Here is a 17,739-nt window from a genome sequence, read left to right as displayed (position 1 = left end):
TTGTCGTAAGTATCGTACGTCGCAGCGGCGATGTATTCGTGCAAAGCGATACTGGGTTCTTCTCAAAGGGTGTGATGACTGATCGGGCACAGCAAGCGGGAAGCGAAGGATGGAGTCGTCTGTGATACACTGCTATAAGATCTTGTGGTTACTGCCGCTGCACGTCTTGACAAGGCTTTGTTCCATTAAGACGTTGTCCAAATGACACCTGTTCAACGCAAATTGCATAAAAGTAGTAAGGAAATATGGAGGCATGCTGAGGGACCCTTTCAGAGCCGCAAAAGCTCTTATTGCATCACATCTAACATCTGTTGCGGGAGGTCAGAATTTTGCTCATGCAGCAGGTCAGCGTCACAGTACATGGCCTGAATTCGGTCTCTATTGATCTTGAGTGTGACTCTTTTCACCTTTCGGGATGAGGTAGGCAGTAATCTATTATTTTGTCCTCCACCAGGTAGTGTCTGTCGCGTGAACAGAGCTAGATAGTGACTGAACCGACAGTACTGTAAGAGAGCAGGGTGAATGCCAAGCCTGACATCGAGCACGGCCGCGCTTTCCCCTTCCGGACCTAGCGTTCGCAAAAAAGTTGACCAGATCCTTTTCCGCGCCTGCCCTGCCTTTCTGAACACGTTCTACTTCTACATCATCCTGTCACAACACGTCGCTCATCCTCCTGGCTTACTCTCTACAACGACGTTTAAGCTCACATAGCGACACGACATACCCGGCTGCACGACACTGACCAGCTAAGCTGATATCACTCATTCCAAGATGAGCTACGGCGGCAGCAGTTACGGAGGCGGAGGAGGGTATGGCTCTCGCGGCGGCAGCGGCGGTGGCGGCGGCGGTTACAGTAATGGATACTCCAACGGCAACGGGTACGGCAGCCATGACAGCCGCGATTATGGCTCGCGCGGTGACTATTCCAATGGGTAAGCCCAAAGGTGTAGGCTCGCTTGTGCTTTCTTGCGTCCAGTCATTCCTATCATCATGTCAGATTGACATCTTGTGCATCCACTAACACCCATTCGCAGCTACTCGAACTCAAACGGCTACTCAAACGGCACTAACGGTTCTTACGGCGGCGGCGGCGGCGGCGGATACGGGGGCTCCAACTCCTACGGCGGTGGCGGCGACAAGATGTCCAGCCTTGGTGCTGGACTCAAGACTCAAACCTGGGATCTGAATGCTATGCCGAAGTTTGAAAAGTCGTTCTACAAAGAGGATCCTGCCGTGGCTGCACGCTCACAAGCCGAGGTCGATGCATTCCGCAGAGAACACCAAATTACGGTACAAGGTCGCGACGTGCCGAAGCCGGTGGAGACCTTCGACGAGGCTGGCTTCCCGGGATACGTCATGAACGAAGTCAAGGCGCAAGGTTTCTCAAAGCCCACCGCGATCCAATCTCAAGGCTGGCCCATGGCTCTCTCCGGTCGTGATGTCGTCGGTATTGCCGAGACCGGGTCTGGGAAGACGCTCACCTACTGCTTACCCGCCATCGTCCACATTAATGCTCAGCCACTTCTTGCACAGGGTGACGGTCCGATTGTCCTCATCCTAGCACCTACCCGTGAGCTAGCCGTTCAGATCCAGGAAGAAGTCAGCAAATTCGGAAAGTCCTCAAGGATACGAAACACCTGTGTCTATGGCGGTGTTCCGAAAGGTGGACAGATCCGCGACCTCGCTAGGGGCGTTGAAGTGTGCATCGCCACACCTGGACGTTTGATCGACATGCTCGAGTCAGGCAAGACCAACCTCCGTCGTGTAACTTACCTGGTGCTTGATGAGGCGGACCGCATGCTCGACATGGGTTTCGAGCCGCAGATCCGCAAAATTATCGGCCAGATCAGACCTGATCGTCAGACCTGCATGTGGTCCGCTACCTGGCCGAAGGAGGTTCGCCAGCTGGCCTCAGACTATCAAACAAACTTCATTCAAGTCAATGTCGGCTCGCACGATCTGCACGCTAACATGCGCATCACGCAAATCGTTGAGATCGTGTCGGATTTCGAGAAGCGCGAGCGCATGCAGAAGCACCTTGAGCGCATCATGGAGGACAAGAACAACAAGATTCTCATCTTCACCGGCACAAAGCGTGTCGCTGACGATATTACTCGCTTCCTTCGTCAAGACGGATGGCCAGCGCTTTCGATTCACGGCGACAAGCAGCAGAACGAGCGCGACTGGGTTCTCAATGAATTCAAGACGGGCAAGAGCCCAATCATGGTTGCCACCGATGTGGCTTCCCGTGGCATCGGTATGATTGCTGAACAACCCCCCTGCACGTACACACTCCGCACCTCCCCCCCCTTGCTTAATTTGGCTCTCTCCTTCCGCCCTTTCACCCACTACCACGCCATATCACCGTTATTCCTATTACACATCTCTTTGTCTCCGTTTGTCAGAGCAGATCTGTCTGTCATGAGCTGCACTCCGCACGCTTGACGTGCACACATAACCACGTGTCTAGGGCTGTTCATGTTCCTCTGTTCTTTACAGGGTCCTCGAAGACTTCATAACGGTGGGGCGCGTCTAGATGTGCTTCACTGTCACCCTCCGTTTCTCTGCAACTCGTCTTTGACCGTCAGAGAAGCGGATACTATGAGTCTTCAAGAGATTACGTTGCGTTAGTTTGCGAGAGCTGCGCGCGTCATCAAAGGATCCGTGACTGGAGAATCGTCCACGGCCCGTGACATTGGCTTGTAAATGTGTGCGCCTTGAGCGCTGAGCTGGTTCTCCGACTGTTTGCAATCGCGGACATGTCCACGCCGCCCGCTGAGTGTCGCAGAATGGCGCACCAAGCAGATCTTGCTCGCATCCGGCAAAGGATGGCTGTAGCCTCTCATGCTCACCTGTCCCGTTACAATAGCACGTCTTTACTAACTTTGAGTGCGTCTAAAGACGTCAAGGACATTACGCATGTGTTCAACTACGACTACCCGAACAACTCGGAGGACTACGTCCACCGTATTGGGCGTACAGGGCGTGCCGGCCGCATGGGCACTGCCATCACCATGTTCACTACTGACAGTAAGTAGCGCGCGGCACATTCCATAACAGCCTCTTCGCTAACTCGAATTGGCAGACTCCAAGCAGGCTCGTGACCTAGTGAGCGTTCTTTCTCAGGCTAAGCAGGAGATCGATCCGCGTCTCGCTGAGATGGCTCGCTACGGCGGCGGCGGTGGCGGAGGAGGAGGCCGTGGGTACGGTGGCGGTCGCGGAGGTGGCCGTGGTGGTGGTCGTGGCGGCTGGACTGGCAGCAACACGGCACCAATCGGTGGAAGCCGTCGGTGGTGAGGCTCTGGCGAGCCACAAAGCTGAAGCCAACACAAGTGACCAAAGCTGGCACGGAGCGTTTTAAAAATAATGGCGTTCGTTAACGGTACACTCGGCAGCTGTCAGTGGGACATGATATCGAGGAGGAGTTACTCATGCGAGGCATTGCGACGGCAGGAAAACTTGGCAGGAAAGGCAGTTGCGGCGACGTATAGATTGCTTTTCAATAGATTGCTTTCCAATAATGGCATGATAGACGTGGGAGCGCTCAGGAATTGAGCGCTCATAGGCATTCATAACGCGTTCTTGTTTCTTGCTTCCGAAGTAGTTCAGAAGTGTCAATCTCCGCGGAATGTTACCAGTTGTTGTTAGAAGATCATTGCTTCCTCCACCACTGTACGCAAATCCGGCAGGTCGATCATAACAGGAGTTCGCAGCTCCTTTCAGCGGATCGCACCGGCAACAGCTTACAGGACGATCGAAACCGTGGTACGAGTCATGGACACCAAAACTGAGAGCACATCAGTGGCTGATCGGCTCGAAATAGGTGGGGATATGTTGCTTTTGCTGCTCCTCTTCAGTTCAACGCAGAATCTTCGGTTGTGGTGACCCATCGGTGTCTGGGCTCCACCTTCAGCCCTCCGACTCACTGGATTTTGTGTGTCTTTCGGTCCCTTCACGCGTCATGACCATTCACGAAGTGATGCCCGTCTTAGGTTACATCACAGTGTACCAAGTGTCGTAAGCATAGCTGCATGGGGCATGGGTATACTATGTGGTATTGCCGGGGTTTCCCGTACTTGCAGCCACCAGGCTCACGTAGACGGATAAACAGTGCGCAAGCATGGGGATATGCGGACCCTAACCGGACGTACGGTCAGACTACGGCGCTTTGTTGGGCGCAAGATGGATCGCCCGCGTATCACGTCTTCCTCAAGTGGCTCGCTACCGGTCTTGCATGCTGTCGTCCCAGTTTCAGACTGGCTCGGCTACATGCAATGTCTCATGCACGGAACATTGAACGACGGTACGGACGTTGTTATGTCCCAATATCTTGAGCTCATGAACTCGCGTACATGCCACCAAAGAGGGAGCGCAACAGTGTGGGATGCATGACGGTCAACCCAAGCGACAACCCCGGTACTGCTTCACGGCAAATGTCACGTAATTTGAGTTCCGTTCCGTGCAGCAGAGCAGACAAGCGTGCCCACCTATGAGAGAGCATTTCGAGTTAGAAGTGGTAGATGAGCAAAGCAAAGTCTGGAGTCCCAAGTATAGCGACTCACGGCCCTCCAGAGACAGGAAGTTGATATAAGAAAGAGACGAGACCAGGCTACGATAGACTACGACGAGACGGCTCTGTGGTACCTGATCCTGAAGCACCCAGGCGGCGCGCTTGCATCTTTGCACAAGCCGTAAATGTCCCTAGCGCAGCAAGTGTGTTTGACTAAGCCTAGATGCTAGTTTCGCCTTGTCTACCGTTTAGCACCAGCCGAAGCAACAGATGGCTGCGAGCTTCGCCTTCTGGAGGCACGTATGAAGGACAGCGCGGATTCTTTGAGGACTTCATCTCAACTCGAAGCCGTCATTGGGAGCACAGGCCGCTTACGTGGACGGGAATACATCCGAACTCGTACCTTCAGCCGGTCATGAGGCACACTCTCCCGGCACGATCCTCACACGACACGGTTGTCGTATGAAAATGTGCTCAGCAAACAGCTACACCGCGCTTCGGGATAGTCTACACTCTCGCGTACTTTGTCCAGTCGTGGCATATCCAGTTAGACAGCCGAGGCAAGTCTCGAAATGACCGTTTAATTGGCTGAATCCGTCGTAGAGTGGCGTATGCGATGCTTTGGTGACGACGCTGCAATGCTTGTTGCATGCACGTCTGACGTTGCTGTTCGCACCCGCCTGATCACACACGCATCGTAGCTATGTGTAGAGATGAAGCAACAAATCAGGCGAACGATACTTGTGTAATTCTCGTGAAGTGTCGGCTAGACCGTGAGCAGGTGGTATGGAGGAGAGTCGGGACACGACTCAGGTGCCGTGAATTACGCCAAGAATCTGTTGTTGATCACCTCCAACTCGGGGCCGCAGTTGCCGAGCTTCTTTTAGAACCCACACCAACGTTCGCGCCAATCCTCCTCGTGCACTAGCTCGATCTCTTGCCCGCTAGTGTTGAGAGCCTCACGGACCGTCCTGCAAGCTTGCCCGACAACACTACAGTACTCACAACCACGATTGCGGAGGACTCCGCGGCCATCAGGCCACAGCCGCCACGCTGCCCCTGCAGTCTGGCTGTACTGCAAAGCGATCATCATAATTCATCCAGGACTACATCACCTGGACCGCAGGAACAACAACATTGGCCCTCACCCACATCGTAAAGTCGCCAGATTCAGCTGCTAGCGCGCAACGCGGTGACTCCCGGGTTGTCACCGATTCCTGGAAAGGCACGAGGTGATAACTCGCGTAGCGAAAGCACGTGAGGCTCGTTAAAGAAGCCGCGAATCACCAGACGGAGAGACTGAGTTGCAATACATCCACGGCCGGTACGCAGAGCAACGCTGCGGATACTGCTACAGTAACGAGTTCCTGCTCACCGCTTCCAATCCAGTGGAGGTGGCCTCTTCGGAGATTGACACGCTGCGAGAAGCTGCCAAGCCGGCGAAAACTCTGCGGCCGGAATTTGCCAGCCAACTGTGCAGGCCTGCAGGTTCGTAGAACTCTATTCGTCACCCTGTCGCCCGTGATCATTTCGCGTGCTGAAGTCGACGTGCCGTCATCTGACAAGCTCCGAGAAGCTTGACCCAAACTCTCCTGCAACACTGCTCTCGCCTCGTTGGCTCGTGGCGTCAGTTGTATCTTTAACCAATTGCCTGCAGGGCAGAAGTTGCTGGCCAGGCATCGTCTACCCGCGGCCGGCAGCTAAAAGGATCGTCGGGTTCCGCTGCAATTACCTCACCGTCTCCATCTGCTCGCACGCACCATACCGGGCCCTGGCACAAGACCGCGTAAAAAGCAGGGCAAAGTGCGCCACCCCAACATCGACCACGCTTGGTAGTTTACGCTACGCTACTCCGGAGTATTTCCACTAGCACCGCCTTCAAGCCCGCCCTACCTTTCCACTTGCATCGCTTCTGCACAGCTTCTAGGCTAAATATGCCCGGCGTGTCTATGGCATAACTGAGCTGGAACGACCCACACACGTTAAAAGAAGATTCTGCGCTACTCTTCCATCGTCGCGCTAGAACTGCCGTGGACTTCGCCTGACGCTGGCCTGCACATCATCCGTGCTGAAAGAGCCGAGGATCGCGCTATCCTCCCGTCAAAACAACAGTTCCCTCCGACCGTCGATTCGGCGGGCACTTGTACCGACCGGCGCGCTGTCAGCGGTGCTTGGGTTTGGAGCCACTTGCGTTACATTCTACCTATCCTTTGTGGGCGTAGTATGTCCACGGGCTATACCGCGTCAGCACATCAACACAACAACGATCCCTCGCTAAGCGCGATTCTGGCAACGCACTTGCACCACGACAGCGCTCGATCAATGGATGGTAGACAGCCCGAGTATCCGCAGTCAGGTTTGAGCTCTCCATACGTCCCGTACAACGGGCACCAGTCTGAAGGGTCATCTGCAGATCAAGCATCTGCTGTGCAGTACCAGACGGCTCAACAAGACTACAAGTCTTCGAACTTCTCGTCGTCAGCGACACCGAACTCCGACTACGGCCTGCCGCAGTCGGCGCGATCTGGTTCGTTCCCAGAATACATACAACGCTCGTACGCAGACGGCCAGCAAGCCCGCTACCCACCGACAGCGCAAGGTGCGCACGCCGGTATGGCGCAAACGTCAAGTCCGTCCCAGCATATGCCTGATGGCACGCCGACCAATGGTCACGCGCCCCACAACAATAGTTCTAACGGAAATGTACCAATAGACCCTTCGATCGCGCAGTCAAGTCCTACCTACCCTCCGCATGGGTATTCGCCGTATCCACCTCAGAATGAGATGCCACAGTATGCTGGGCAGCCGATGTATGCAAGACCTGAATGGGCGGGTCACTATCCACAGCCGATGGGCTACGGTCACTCGCCTGCGACAACAGGCGGCGCAGCGCCAAACATGGTCGCGCATGTAGCTAGGCCTCCGGCGGTAAGTGGCATGCTACCAGCTGCACGCGCACTGTGGCATTCTGACGTGTCACAGGGCGGTCATCCTTTGTCGACTGTTTATTCTTTCGTGCCGATTCCCGGAGCGCAGCAACACAAGCGGCCTCGAAGGCGCTACGAGGAGATCGAGCGCATGTATAAATGCGGATGGAACGGGTGCGAGAAAGCGTACGGCACGTTGAACCACTTGAATGCGCACGTGACTATGCAGTCGCACGGCCCGAAACGTACACCAGAGGGTAAGGTTCAGCCATCTGTAACACTCACGCGTGATATTCACAAATCCTCCGTTCGCACGTGCGATCAGCCGAGTGATGTCGTGTTACGAGCACTTATCATATTAGGGAATTTCGCGCGGACGCTAGAATTAGGGCGAGCGATGCTTAAGCTTAGCGCGAGACAAGCTTGTCCTTGTACGCGTATGCACATGGACCTTGCATGAAGGCTGACGAAGTTCATTCGCAGAATTCAAAGAGATCCGCAAGGAATGGAAGGCGAAGAAGAAGGAGGAGGAGAATCAGCGTAAGCAAGACGAGGAACGCCAGCGCCAGGAAGCTGCTCGGAACGGTCAAGATGCGGCTCAAGCCCAAGGTCCGCCACCACAGTACGCGCAGCAACACATGATGCCGCCACAAATGGGAGGCCCTCAGCTGCCGCCTATTGGGTATCAGCAAGCTGCCGCCCAGCCCGGCCAGTACGCTCAGCCTCAGCAAGTCGATGGTGCACCGCAATACGCACCTCAGAGCCAGATGTACGGTGGCCAAGGGTATCCACAGAGTCCGTACGCTCCGGGTGGGTTGCAATACCAGCAACGTGCGTGAGTCCGCGAGCATCATATGTTTCCATTCCACCGCTGACAGTGTCACAGACAATGAGCATCCTCCTCCCCCAGGATACCAGCAACAGTAACTGGTCTTCGGCTCAACCGCTAATGGAGTTGGACGCCACATCGCACGGTAAAGTCTCTTCCGGTACTACATTGTGGAGGCTCGAGCAAGGTCTGCATCTGCGTGGAGCATCGCATTCTGGGTGGCAAGCGATTTGATTTGATTTCCCATTGTTGGAGTTTTCACAGCCGGTGTATATCCGCTCGCCGGCGGCATAGCGAGCTACCGATACGACGTGACGGCTGCGCACATACAGAGACGCATGTCTGACGGCCTGTCCGGTTCATATACCACAAGCGGCTCGGGACTGGCAGCGGAGGCGGAAGGAAGCTCCGAAGGGGTGGTCAAACTTAGGAGAGCTTTCTCTCAGCGAGTTTGGGCGCCATTATTGTAGCTATTCGCACCCTTTTCCCGATGCTCGTTGGTGTAGCCAGTACCACTGTAACTGTACGATTAGGTACAATCATCTCACAATTCAGAGGCTTTGGTTTGAAGCTGTATTCACACTTCCCAAACTTACTTCTCGAAGAGAGTATATAAATGAAATTAGTATCACAGTAGCCCAACGAGCGCCTATAGACTGCGATCCCAATCATCACCACTCACGCTAGCAAGTTCCAGCAACCGCACACTATCCCTGTCTACACGCTGCACGCCGGTGCGCTCTCTTAGCTCGATCTGAACAACGTGCGACTAGTGCAAGGCTACCGATCAACTGCCGTGAGATAAAGTACATCTTAGCGCTTATGACAAAGGTTACACGGCGCAAGTGGCAAAGACCGTCGTGCCTGGCGTGACGAAGCACCGGAACACAAGCTTTGGAAGCGTCAGGCAAGCGGGATAACGACGCTTGCCAGACCAGGCATGGTTTCTCAGGGTGCGCCAGCCATAGAAACTTGTTCGTTTGCAGTTTCACATGGTGAGCATCGCCGTCCAGGGTATAGATTGCATTGACATCCAATGAGTGGCGGGCGGGACTCTTACAAGGTTTCGTAGAAAGGCTGTGGATATGACGAGGTGAAGTTGGTCTTTATCACCGCCAGCGTTCTGCGTTTAGACGCAGGGTAATCCCCCCGAGGACCTAATTCTACCTGCTTTGTGACACAGTCTACATCACCGTGGACCGCCCGAGGCTTCTCTCACCACATCCCATCATCTTCCGCCGTGGTTATGGCTCGCAGATTCAACTTGAAGAGCCCCGCGCGCACTCGAGGTCAGTACACGTTTGCTCACGCGCTGAAAGACAAGGCTCTGGTGAGAATCCGACATGCCGAAAGCTGACCGTCGTGGCTTTTGACGAGAGTGCTTGATAATAGAACTCACTCCGCGCGAGCGGCGAAGGGTGAAGCAAAGTATCTTGATCGGCACCCCGGTGACCTTGCGTCCCTATCAATCATATAGCCGAGCTGTAGCGTCTGTGGACGTGGCCTCGTTGTAGAGCTCCAGCATCACAAAGGCGGCGAGACAAGGCGAAAGCGTAGGGCAGTTGTTTGCCGCGATACGGAGCAGGCTACTGCCGCAAGACGGCACAGCGTCTTCGCCAAGCGCAAGGCTGACATACTCTTCCCCCTCTGCTCCGCGCATCGCGAACTGTCTTACCAAGTCTTCTTCGCATGGTTCAACAAAAGGAGATAGCTCATCGATGCCTTGCTGAGATGTTGACTACACTTCGACAAGCTACGTCAGCGCCCTCGTCGGTCGTACGGAGTGGTAGATGTGATCTGGCTGTTCGACCTCGAGATTCGGTGCCTCTGATCCTCCCGAAGCTGTTGTTGCCGTTAGCAGTGCTCCCTGTACCGCAATCATCAACGCCAGCGCTGCCGAAGGCATGCTACCCCCAAGGATCAGAGCCTTCAATATCTTGTAAGGACCGTTCCGTTACGCAAAAGAGCTGTATTGGAACGCGGCACTGAAGGGTGAAATCGACGTCTTCAACAGCAGACGATTCGCTCGCATTGGAAAGACAATCAACAGCAGTCGGTAGCAGTCTTGCCAGGAAGAGCTGCAGCAGTTGGGAATGAAAGGCTGACATGGGGTGAAGGACTGTTTAGATGTGTTACAAGAGCCGTGTCACCGTGGCCGTACTAACGAGCAACATAGTCCATCCTTCTTCATCGATCTATGTGCCGAAATGTGTGCCGAACTGTGTTCGAATACATCGACATATTCCCCCCTTGCGCGGCGCCCAGCATTGTCGAAGGTGCTGCGCTTGCCAGTGCTCTCCATTATATTGCTTAATGACGACGAAGATCAAGCGGAGCCGGCCATATCCCAGAAGCCGCACTCCATCTGAGCCGCGTTCACACTGTCAGTGATTTCACAACGACAACAAGACAACCAACTGACTGACCTTGGTGGCATGGACAAAGATTGCGACGAGCTCCTCTATTCTGCTCGGAGACTGCTTCACGGCATGCTTCTCAATCAAAGCTGCAGACACCGTCAATAAAGGCTGTTGAAAGCGTAAGCTTCTGCTTACCGCTACCCTTTTCTACCGCGGCAGAGTAGTCTTCCGCAACATAATTGTTGATCCACGTGAGGTACTTGTTTGGTTCTTTGGGTGGGTTGGCGACCTGAATCTCATGCAGTCTTCGTGCGATCATGCCATATCCGAGTAGACAGGGCAGCAGGCTAACCTGCAGTGCGAGCCACTCTTCGGATTGTCCGATATCGAGGACGTAACGGGTGTACGCAGTGCATGCTGCTCGCCATCAGCAATCATCCGCACAACGCTTGCTTGGTCAACATCGTACCTTGACTCTCCTCACACTGCTCCATCATCTCTTGCGTCAAGCCGAAGTCTTCACATTCGGTAATATGCAGGTTGATCTCATGGCGGATGTGAGTGACGATTGTTGCCGCCTGCAATATTGTTAGAAGCAGATTCACGCAAGCCGAGACAGACCTACTCCGGCGATGTCGTCTAGCGTCTTCGCTTTGTATCCCGCCAGTGCGTTCGCTCTTGCAAACTGGATCTGGGTAAGTCAGCAAACGTCTTCATTGCCTGAGCTATGATGCTGACAAGGTAAAGGTAGTCCTGTATCATGTAGTGTTTATAACTCTCCCGAGGCAACGTGCCATCACCCATACGCTCCACGAATTCGTGATGGGTATACTCGTGCCATGCCGGCTTGACATCCTCCCTGTCCAGAAGATACTCAACGAAGCGCCCGCTGTCCCGAGTCAGATTGTAACCAAGCCAGAAGTGCAACAAGTACTCACGGTGCAAACGGCAAGATCTGGATGGAGTGAAAATGATTCAGCGGCCCCGAGCCCTGTCCGAGGTGGACACTCGTTGCAATTCCAGCCTCGACGAACCTACAAGCAGCGCGTACGGCTTTCGTAATGCTAAAGCCTTGCGCGATGTTGCATGCAACTGCGGCTGCAATTCGCTTAGCATTCAGACTACCGCATGAGACTTGACTACTCACATGCAAGTGAACAGCCAGTGCCATGAGTGTTGGGAGACCTCTGATAAGCAAGCTCGAACACTTCTTCCACGCCATCACCAAGTAGTACATTGACGACGAGCTTCCTCTCATCCTCAGATCTGGCCACCTTACGATCGGATGTCAACGCAAGATGACCGCCTTTGATTAGTACATACTTCGGCCCGAGCTTGTGTACGGCATGTGCGAGCTGCTTGAGTCCGTCCAGGTCGACAATTTCAATGGCTGGCTCTCCAGCTTCTCTGAGCATCAAGTTGGCCTCTGGAATGTTAGGCGTGACAATGTATGTCCTCGGTAAGAGCTGTTCGCACAAAACACGAACAGCGTTCTCGGGAAGGAGTGATGCACCGCTCGTCGCTACCATGACCGGATCAACGACAGAGTACTTGATGCCGTATCTTTGTATCGATTCGGCAACGACAGATACTGTGCCTGCCGAAGCAAGCATGCCTAGCCAAGGCTTAGTGTGGTAGCATGATCACAGGACGAGGTAGAGTACCTGTTTTAACTACATCAACCCCAATGTCGTCTATACAAGCATCGATCTGCTTCTGCACGAAGCCTGATGGAGTCTCATGGATGCCATACACACCCTGTGTGTTCTGAGCAGTCAAGGCCGAGGTAGCGGTCATAGCATAGCAGCCATGAACGGCGCAAACGCGCTGATCCGCCTCAAGGCCTCTAGAGCTGCGTTAGCGCCGTGGCACCCTTTCTTGGTATAATTCGCTTCACTCACGCTCCTCCAGAGCTATCCGAGCCCGCAACGATCAGTATTCGCTTCATTGTCCTACCCTGCTCCATGTTGAGACGCTCTTGCAGTTTACCGATATGCCTAGGCTTGACGTCATTGTGCGCTTGACTGTGGACCTCCAAGTTTGTACCACGAACTCAAGAGCATTTGACAGACAACCCTGTGCTTTTACTCAGAGTCACTGCCATCAAATTCCGGAACGTCTGGATCTGCAGCGGTGTCAGCGTCTACTTCTCTTCACTACTTCACTTTGCTGTCACGGTACCTCGGAGCGGCTGATACTCGAACCGGCCGTTCACTTTATGGGCAATAGCCTCGCGTAATATCTCCTGGCCCTCTTCAGAGATTATCGAATCTGGTTGTGCCATCTCAATCGAGAGCACCAAGCCTTCGTTGCCGGCCCCAAGTTGCTCTATGAAGCCCAGTATTCCATCTACGGTGAATCTGGTAAGACCAGCGAACGTCATGGTAGTCAGCTTTCTCAGCTGGGCTACGCTGGCGAGTGCCATATCGGAGATTCCGTATCCACCGACGCTGAACGACTCTAGCTGTGGCAATGCTCGAGCAAGTAAAGCTACATGGTCATCGCTAATATAGTCTGATATGCGGTGAAGGTTCAGATCGCGGAGATGGACGAGTGAGCAAAACGTATTCATTAAAATCTCCATATCGTCGCGAGTAACCGGTTCTGGTTCAGCGCGTAGCGTGAGGCTGTGCAGGCTCGACTGCCGACCCAAAGCCCTGTGGAAGTCGTGATGATCTTTGACCACATACATCAAGTCTTCTTTCGCCGTTATAGCGAGGCTGCGGAGCTTGACATTGCTGTTGAGCAGGACCGGAAGCAGTAGATCAGGCGCTGAGATGATGCTGGTAAATTGCACTTCGGTGAGAGCATCACACTGCTTTAGCCATTCGACAATCTCGACAAAGACGTCATTCTGTGTGGTCTTAAGATCTACCGAAGTCCTTAGAGCTGCGATCTCCAATATCCGCATTCGCGTGCAGCTCTGAAGAAGTCCTAGTGCCAGAATTCCGTCTTCTTCGAGTGCAAGCTTGAGCGACACCAGGCTCCTGCCGTGGTTGTTCAACGCCAGACAGGTCTCTGGGCCTATTTGGCTGAGGCTGATATTCTCAAACGCGATCAAAGTGTCCGGAGGTAAGCCAGAAACGAAAGCCGCAATGCACTGGTCCGAATGCTCGCCAGAGGAGTGGTGCATGCGCAACTGGTTCAGCTTCGGGCAGTGCACATGCAGCAGGTTGCGGAGGCTTTCGTCTGCGAGAGCCTTACCGTCCCACAATTCCAGTTCGAGCAGATGTCCAAGCCTTGATGCCCACAGCGGTAGTGCGCTTGACAAGACATCAGAAGTACTGGGCTCTGATATACTCTCTAGAAGCGGCGCATGCTGTGTTAGCTGGTCGCCGACTTCGAGAAGGATTCGCTTGATGTCCAGTCGGACAAAGCGGTGCTTTCCGGTGGTCTGGTAGGTGTAATGAAAACGACCCAACGGACCAGCGAAGAAGTGCTTCGCGACTTTGGTCTTGAACTTGGCCTCGTCCATCCGGTCAAGTAGGTCAGACAGATCTCGAAGATCGAGGACTCGCAGGTGACGGCAGTAAGGATACAGTGTCCCGCCGAGTGCTGATAGAATAAGGGTACGCCACAGTATCGACCATCGCATCACCACGAGATCCTGCTCCGGAAACGACAGATTGTCGCTACCGCCACCTTTGAGAGGCGACCGCTCGCCCAGGCTGATGCTACATGACCGTTAGACAAGTGCGTTGCGTAAGCGAATCGAACGTACCGATAGAGAGCAGCGATCGCGCCAGCTTTAGCAATGTGTTTGCTGCTCGCTATGCAGTTGGAGAGGGTATCATAGTCTGCCCGTGCAGCCAACTCTTCGCACAGGAGATGGAATAGGTCCGCTGGGAGAGCGAGCTCGGCATGTTCAGTAGCCATCGCGCTTGCTTAACTATCATACACCTACTCGTGCTTCCGCGTCAAGATTGCCGTGTGAGTGATGTCTGAAAGGGTTTGCTAGCTCGTCCGCGATGTTGCGCATCTGTTGATACTTCGCGATAAAGTGACGTCGGAGCATCAAGCTTTCACAACGCGTTCCTTTGCAAAGCCAACTACACCTCGTCAACAACATGCCTTTCCGCGGTAATGACGGCCATACTGAGCTTCTCGCTTACGCCAGACGCGACTAACCGTATGTATGACGCGCTGTGTGCCTTGCAAAGTTCGGCGAGTACGTGTCAATCGAGGCGAAGAGTGGGAAGGCAGGTCTCCTCAATACCCTTTCCACATCCTTGAACACGACCTGTTTCTTACCTGGTGACAGCTCACTATCACCAGCCTTAATCTCTCACGAACAGCATACGCAGCATTTGCGCTAGATTCGAAGGTCTTCTTCATCGACTACAAGTTCGTTGGCACGCGCGATGCCAAGGGCGGCGACTGTATTACGTGTCAACTATTGAACAAGGCATTGCAATCTGTGTTCAAGGGCCGAGCGAACGACTCCAGAGGCCGGGAGCCTCTGATCGAACGTTGCGATGTCACTGTCGATGAGCAGTTGGAGAAGGCAGAGTGCCGATTGACTGTGAAGATGTTATGCAAGCACGGTACGGCTAGTTGGGATACGCCACTTCTTTGTGTATATTGACGGGCAGCAGGCATGGCAAAGACGTACCGCTTGACCTACGAATCTGTTGAAGTCATGCACGCTCTCTTCGATCGCTCAGCAGCGAAGCAAGGCTGGCGTATCTCTTCAAAAGTACTGAGAGAATACATTGAGTTCTTCGGCTCGAAAACCGAGCAACTGGACCTGCTGGCTCAGGCCGGTAAGGTCATATTCACGAGCTTCACCGAAAAGATCCCGGAAAGCAAGGGTAAGCTGTTTCGGAACTCCTTCCCTGAGCCTGCTACTGATACCCTCCGGAGAAGCGCTCAGGCAGCCGCTTGAAACAGCCATAACCCTTCACATAGAAGACTTTGAGGATTTCCACATGCAGCAGGACATCCATATTGTTATCAGTGTCAAAGACTTCAAAGCCATCGTTACCCATTCAGAGACACTCCGGGGTGCAATTTCGGCCCGCTTCTCCTTCCCAGGCCGCCCTCTGCAATTCAGCTACCAAAACTTTGGCATGCATGCTGAGTTCACACTCATGACCAGCGGTGACGGCCGTGCTGCACCCTTCACGCCAGATCCGAAGTTTGTCACTACCCGCAGCCCCTCAAGGCAGCCGTCCATAACACCTCAGCTCCAGGCCGGCAGTCGAGCGACTTCCGCTATGCCGCCACCTCCACGTCCGCTAACGAAAATGGGTCCGTCAAGCCAGATACAAAGTCAGCGCGTGTCGTTGAAAGGTCGTTCACGACAGCCTTCCGTCGCAGAGTCAAACGCGGAGTCGGAAAGCCTGTTTATCCCAGCCGACAAAGAAGACCAGACGTGGGATCCTCCAAACTACGATCATGATGAGCCAGATGAGATGCTTGGCTGGGATGCTAGTGGCGACCATCTGGACGGCAGCTTCCATGCTACGTTCCGCGATAGCGGTGCCGAAGGCAGAGCACCACAGCGGTCCAGTGTGACAACATCTGCCAGTCAGGTTGGGCTGGAGCCGACACAACGGCTGTCGCAGGTGAGTCAGCCGCGCCGTACTTGTGAAGTACAATATCGCTGACTTTTTTCAGCTCCACGGTATGTTCGATTGAACATGTGAGTACTGGTTCAGCTCATCCATATCTGCCGCTCTGCAACTCGGCATCATGCGTTGTGATGAAGCTTGTGGCGCAACCAGCAAACAGGCCTCCTATGGGCTCCAACACGTCCAGCACATTGAAGTGACCGCTGACGTCGCCTCGCTCATCGGTAGGCTCTCCGCAATTGCCATGTTCCCCCCACCCCCAAGCTAATACTTTGCCACCTTTAGTCAGTGCCAGGCAATGCTCGCTACCAGCGGCAATGGCTTCGACGAATGGGAGGTCTGACGGCGGGAGCTGACCATGATCATCTCTGCCAAAGCCGCGTAGCTTGCCATGCTCGCCCAGAATGAACACACTACCCCACGACGCCGCGATGTCTTTCCAGCCTGACACTGCAGACGGCAGGTTTGTTTTCAGCCCGAAGCGATCACGCTTGTTTAAGCCAATGACTCGCAGCTTGCCTGACGCTCGAGTGCCCACTACAAAGGTAAAGTCCTTACCGCAGACCGCTTTCGCCACTCCGAAAGGCAATCCTTCGATCTTCCTTGGCGACCACACATCCTTAGCCGGCTCACCCAACTGACCTTGCCCACCTTTACCCCATCCCCAGACGTCGCCATTAGACATTACAGCAACAGTATGCGCCATACCTGACGCAATCTGCACCACTTCCGTTCCCATAGGCGGAAACTCTTCAATGGCACAAGGATTCAATGAGTCGGTCCTACCCTCTCCCAACCCCAGCTCCCCATGCAATCCCTCACCACAAACCTTCACTCGTCCATCGGAGCAGAGACAGATGCTCGCTTTCCACGTCGCGCTTACCTGCTTCACGTGCAGTCTCTGCCGGACTTCGTCAGCGCTATGCTGGACGAAGAGCGGATGTCCACCTTTGATCTTGTCTAGAGCTTCAAACGAAGTTGGATAACCACATTGTGCTTGAGCATTATCGCCGTAGCCTTCTGTTGTTCCGGAGGCGTAGAGAAGGATCGTGTGATTTCCGCCACATGCGATTTGCTTGATGGGAGTTCTTGAGTGTGCCGGGAAAAGTGTCGGAACGGAAAGGTCCTGGATGTGGCCTAGGCATAGTTGGCCTGCGCCATTAGAGCCTAGAGCATAGAACGACATAGTGGCGCTAAGTTGATCATCTCATGTATAATAACGTTGCGATCACGATCACACCAGAGTCGGCGTTGATTTTCATTGCATCGCTGACAGCAATACCGTTGCCGATCCGCCAGAGCCAGCAACTTTCGCAGTAGTTTTACAAGCGCGTATTCACTGATGCGGCAGGAGATCTCGATGTCGACTACACTTCACATCCAATATGGAAGGACCCGAGGCAAGATGATGCGGGTGCAGAAAGATGTCGCTGAGTCGTCTGACAAGACGGACCATTGCGCAGCGGATCTTGCCGACCCCGGACGCGCAAAGCACGAGACGGCATGCTGAGATGACATGGATATGCATGCTATCTCTTTG

General features: G+C 54.0%; 8 protein-coding genes across 8 annotated transcripts; 4 read left to right on the top strand and 4 right to left on the bottom strand.

The window, feature by feature from the left end:
* The first annotated feature begins 789 nt into the window (after positions 1–789).
* On the top strand, positions 790–3,625 carry BAUCODRAFT_95810 (uncharacterized protein). The gene is made up of 4 exons (XM_007681850.1): positions 790–878; positions 1,035–2,257; positions 2,902–3,030; positions 3,086–3,625. Exons 2-4 carry the CDS (start codon positions 1,141–1,143, stop codon positions 3,295–3,297), a joined length of 1,458 nt encoding a protein of 485 aa, XP_007680040.1. The 5' UTR covers positions 790–878; positions 1,035–1,140; the 3' UTR covers positions 3,298–3,625.
* Positions 3,626–4,606: 981 nt separating this feature from the next.
* On the top strand, positions 4,607–5,266 carry BAUCODRAFT_37552 (uncharacterized protein). Its single transcript, XM_007681591.1, has one exon. The coding sequence runs from the start codon at positions 4,734–4,736 to the stop codon at positions 4,974–4,976; it is 243 nt and encodes an 80-aa protein (XP_007679781.1). The 5' UTR covers positions 4,607–4,733; the 3' UTR covers positions 4,977–5,266.
* A 2,085-nt stretch (positions 5,267–7,351) lies between these two features.
* BAUCODRAFT_37550 (uncharacterized protein) lies at positions 7,352–8,815 on the top strand. The gene is made up of 4 exons (XM_007681590.1): positions 7,352–7,438; positions 7,493–7,694; positions 7,921–8,268; positions 8,324–8,815. Exons 1-4 carry the CDS (start codon positions 7,361–7,363, stop codon positions 8,362–8,364), a joined length of 669 nt encoding a protein of 222 aa, XP_007679780.1. The 5' UTR covers positions 7,352–7,360; the 3' UTR covers positions 8,365–8,815.
* A 1,597-nt stretch (positions 8,816–10,412) lies between these two features.
* On the bottom strand, positions 10,413–10,568 carry BAUCODRAFT_125626 (uncharacterized protein; the record flags this gene model as incomplete). The annotated part of the gene is made up of 1 exon (XM_007681849.1): positions 10,413–10,568. The coding sequence occupies one exon, from the start codon at positions 10,566–10,568 to the stop codon at positions 10,413–10,415; it is 156 nt and encodes a 51-aa protein (XP_007680039.1).
* A 24-nt stretch (positions 10,569–10,592) lies between these two features.
* On the bottom strand, positions 10,593–12,581 carry BAUCODRAFT_568824 (uncharacterized protein; the record flags this gene model as incomplete). Its single annotated transcript, XM_007681848.1, has 10 exons — positions 12,528–12,581; positions 12,291–12,472; positions 11,774–12,241; positions 11,565–11,724; positions 11,365–11,515; positions 11,252–11,317; positions 11,096–11,204; positions 10,822–11,043; positions 10,693–10,772; positions 10,593–10,631 (listed from the first exon to the last, which is right to left on the bottom strand). The coding sequence occupies exons 1-10, from the start codon at positions 12,572–12,574 to the stop codon at positions 10,593–10,595; spliced, it is 1,524 nt and encodes a 507-aa protein (XP_007680038.1). The 5' UTR covers positions 12,575–12,581.
* On the bottom strand, positions 12,492–14,916 carry BAUCODRAFT_95801 (uncharacterized protein). The gene is made up of 3 exons (XM_007681847.1): positions 14,348–14,916; positions 12,808–14,300; positions 12,492–12,751 (listed from the first exon to the last, which is right to left on the bottom strand). Exons 1-3 carry the CDS (start codon positions 14,500–14,502, stop codon positions 12,711–12,713), a joined length of 1,689 nt encoding a protein of 562 aa, XP_007680037.1. The 5' UTR covers positions 14,503–14,916; the 3' UTR covers positions 12,492–12,710.
* Positions 14,917–15,153: 237 nt separating this feature from the next.
* On the top strand, positions 15,154–15,524 carry BAUCODRAFT_37545 (uncharacterized protein). Its single transcript, XM_007681589.1, has one exon. The coding sequence runs from the start codon at positions 15,224–15,226 to the stop codon at positions 15,509–15,511; it is 288 nt and encodes a 95-aa protein (XP_007679779.1). The 5' UTR covers positions 15,154–15,223; the 3' UTR covers positions 15,512–15,524.
* Positions 15,525–16,129: 605 nt separating this feature from the next.
* On the bottom strand, positions 16,130–17,604 carry BAUCODRAFT_37538 (uncharacterized protein). Its single transcript, XM_007681588.1, has one exon. It carries the CDS (start codon positions 17,383–17,385, stop codon positions 16,288–16,290), a length of 1,098 nt encoding a protein of 365 aa, XP_007679778.1. The 5' UTR covers positions 17,386–17,604; the 3' UTR covers positions 16,130–16,287.
* Positions 17,605–17,739: the final 135 nt, after the last annotated feature.

Source organism: Baudoinia panamericana (genome assembly GCF_000338955.1).
Source record: "Baudoinia panamericana UAMH 10762 unplaced genomic scaffold BAUCOscaffold_12, whole genome shotgun sequence".
NCBI lineage: Eukaryota > Fungi > Ascomycota > Dothideomycetes > Mycosphaerellales > Teratosphaeriaceae > Baudoinia > Baudoinia panamericana.
Note: the sequence above shows the minus strand (reverse complement) of the source record. Positions and strands in the feature narration are given on the sequence as shown.

Coding starts and splice junctions, on each gene's coding strand:
- BAUCODRAFT_95810 (XM_007681850.1), top strand. CDS start 1,141: ATGTCCAGCCTTGGTGCTGGACTCAAGACTCAAACCTGGGATCTGAAT. Junction 2,258..2,901: donor TGTGGCTTCCCGTGGCATCG/GTATGATTGCTG, acceptor GTGCGTCTAAAG/ACGTCAAGGACATTACGCAT. Junction 3,031..3,085: donor CACCATGTTCACTACTGACA/GTAAGTAGCGCG, acceptor TCGAATTGGCAG/ACTCCAAGCAGGCTCGTGAC.
- BAUCODRAFT_37552 (XM_007681591.1), top strand. CDS start 4,734: ATGCTAGTTTCGCCTTGTCTACCGTTTAGCACCAGCCGAAGCAACAGA.
- BAUCODRAFT_95801 (XM_007681847.1), bottom strand. CDS start 14,502: ATGGCTACTGAACATGCCGAGCTCGCTCTCCCAGCGGACCTATTCCAT. Junction 14,301..14,347: donor GCGATCGCTGCTCTCTATCG/GTACGTTCGATT, acceptor ACGGTCATGTAG/CATCAGCCTGGGCGAGCGGT. Junction 12,752..12,807: donor CGAGTATCAGCCGCTCCGAG/GTACCGTGACAG, acceptor ACACCGCTGCAG/ATCCAGACGTTCCGGAATTT.
- BAUCODRAFT_37550 (XM_007681590.1), top strand. CDS start 7,361: ATGGGCTACGGTCACTCGCCTGCGACAACAGGCGGCGCAGCGCCAAAC. Junction 7,439..7,492: donor ATGTAGCTAGGCCTCCGGCG/GTAAGTGGCATG, acceptor GACGTGTCACAG/GGCGGTCATCCTTTGTCGAC. Junction 8,269..8,323: donor TGGGTTGCAATACCAGCAAC/GTGCGTGAGTCC, acceptor ACAGTGTCACAG/ACAATGAGCATCCTCCTCCC.
- BAUCODRAFT_37545 (XM_007681589.1), top strand. CDS start 15,224: ATGGCAAAGACGTACCGCTTGACCTACGAATCTGTTGAAGTCATGCAC.
- BAUCODRAFT_37538 (XM_007681588.1), bottom strand. CDS start 17,385: ATGTCGTTCTATGCTCTAGGCTCTAATGGCGCAGGCCAACTATGCCTA.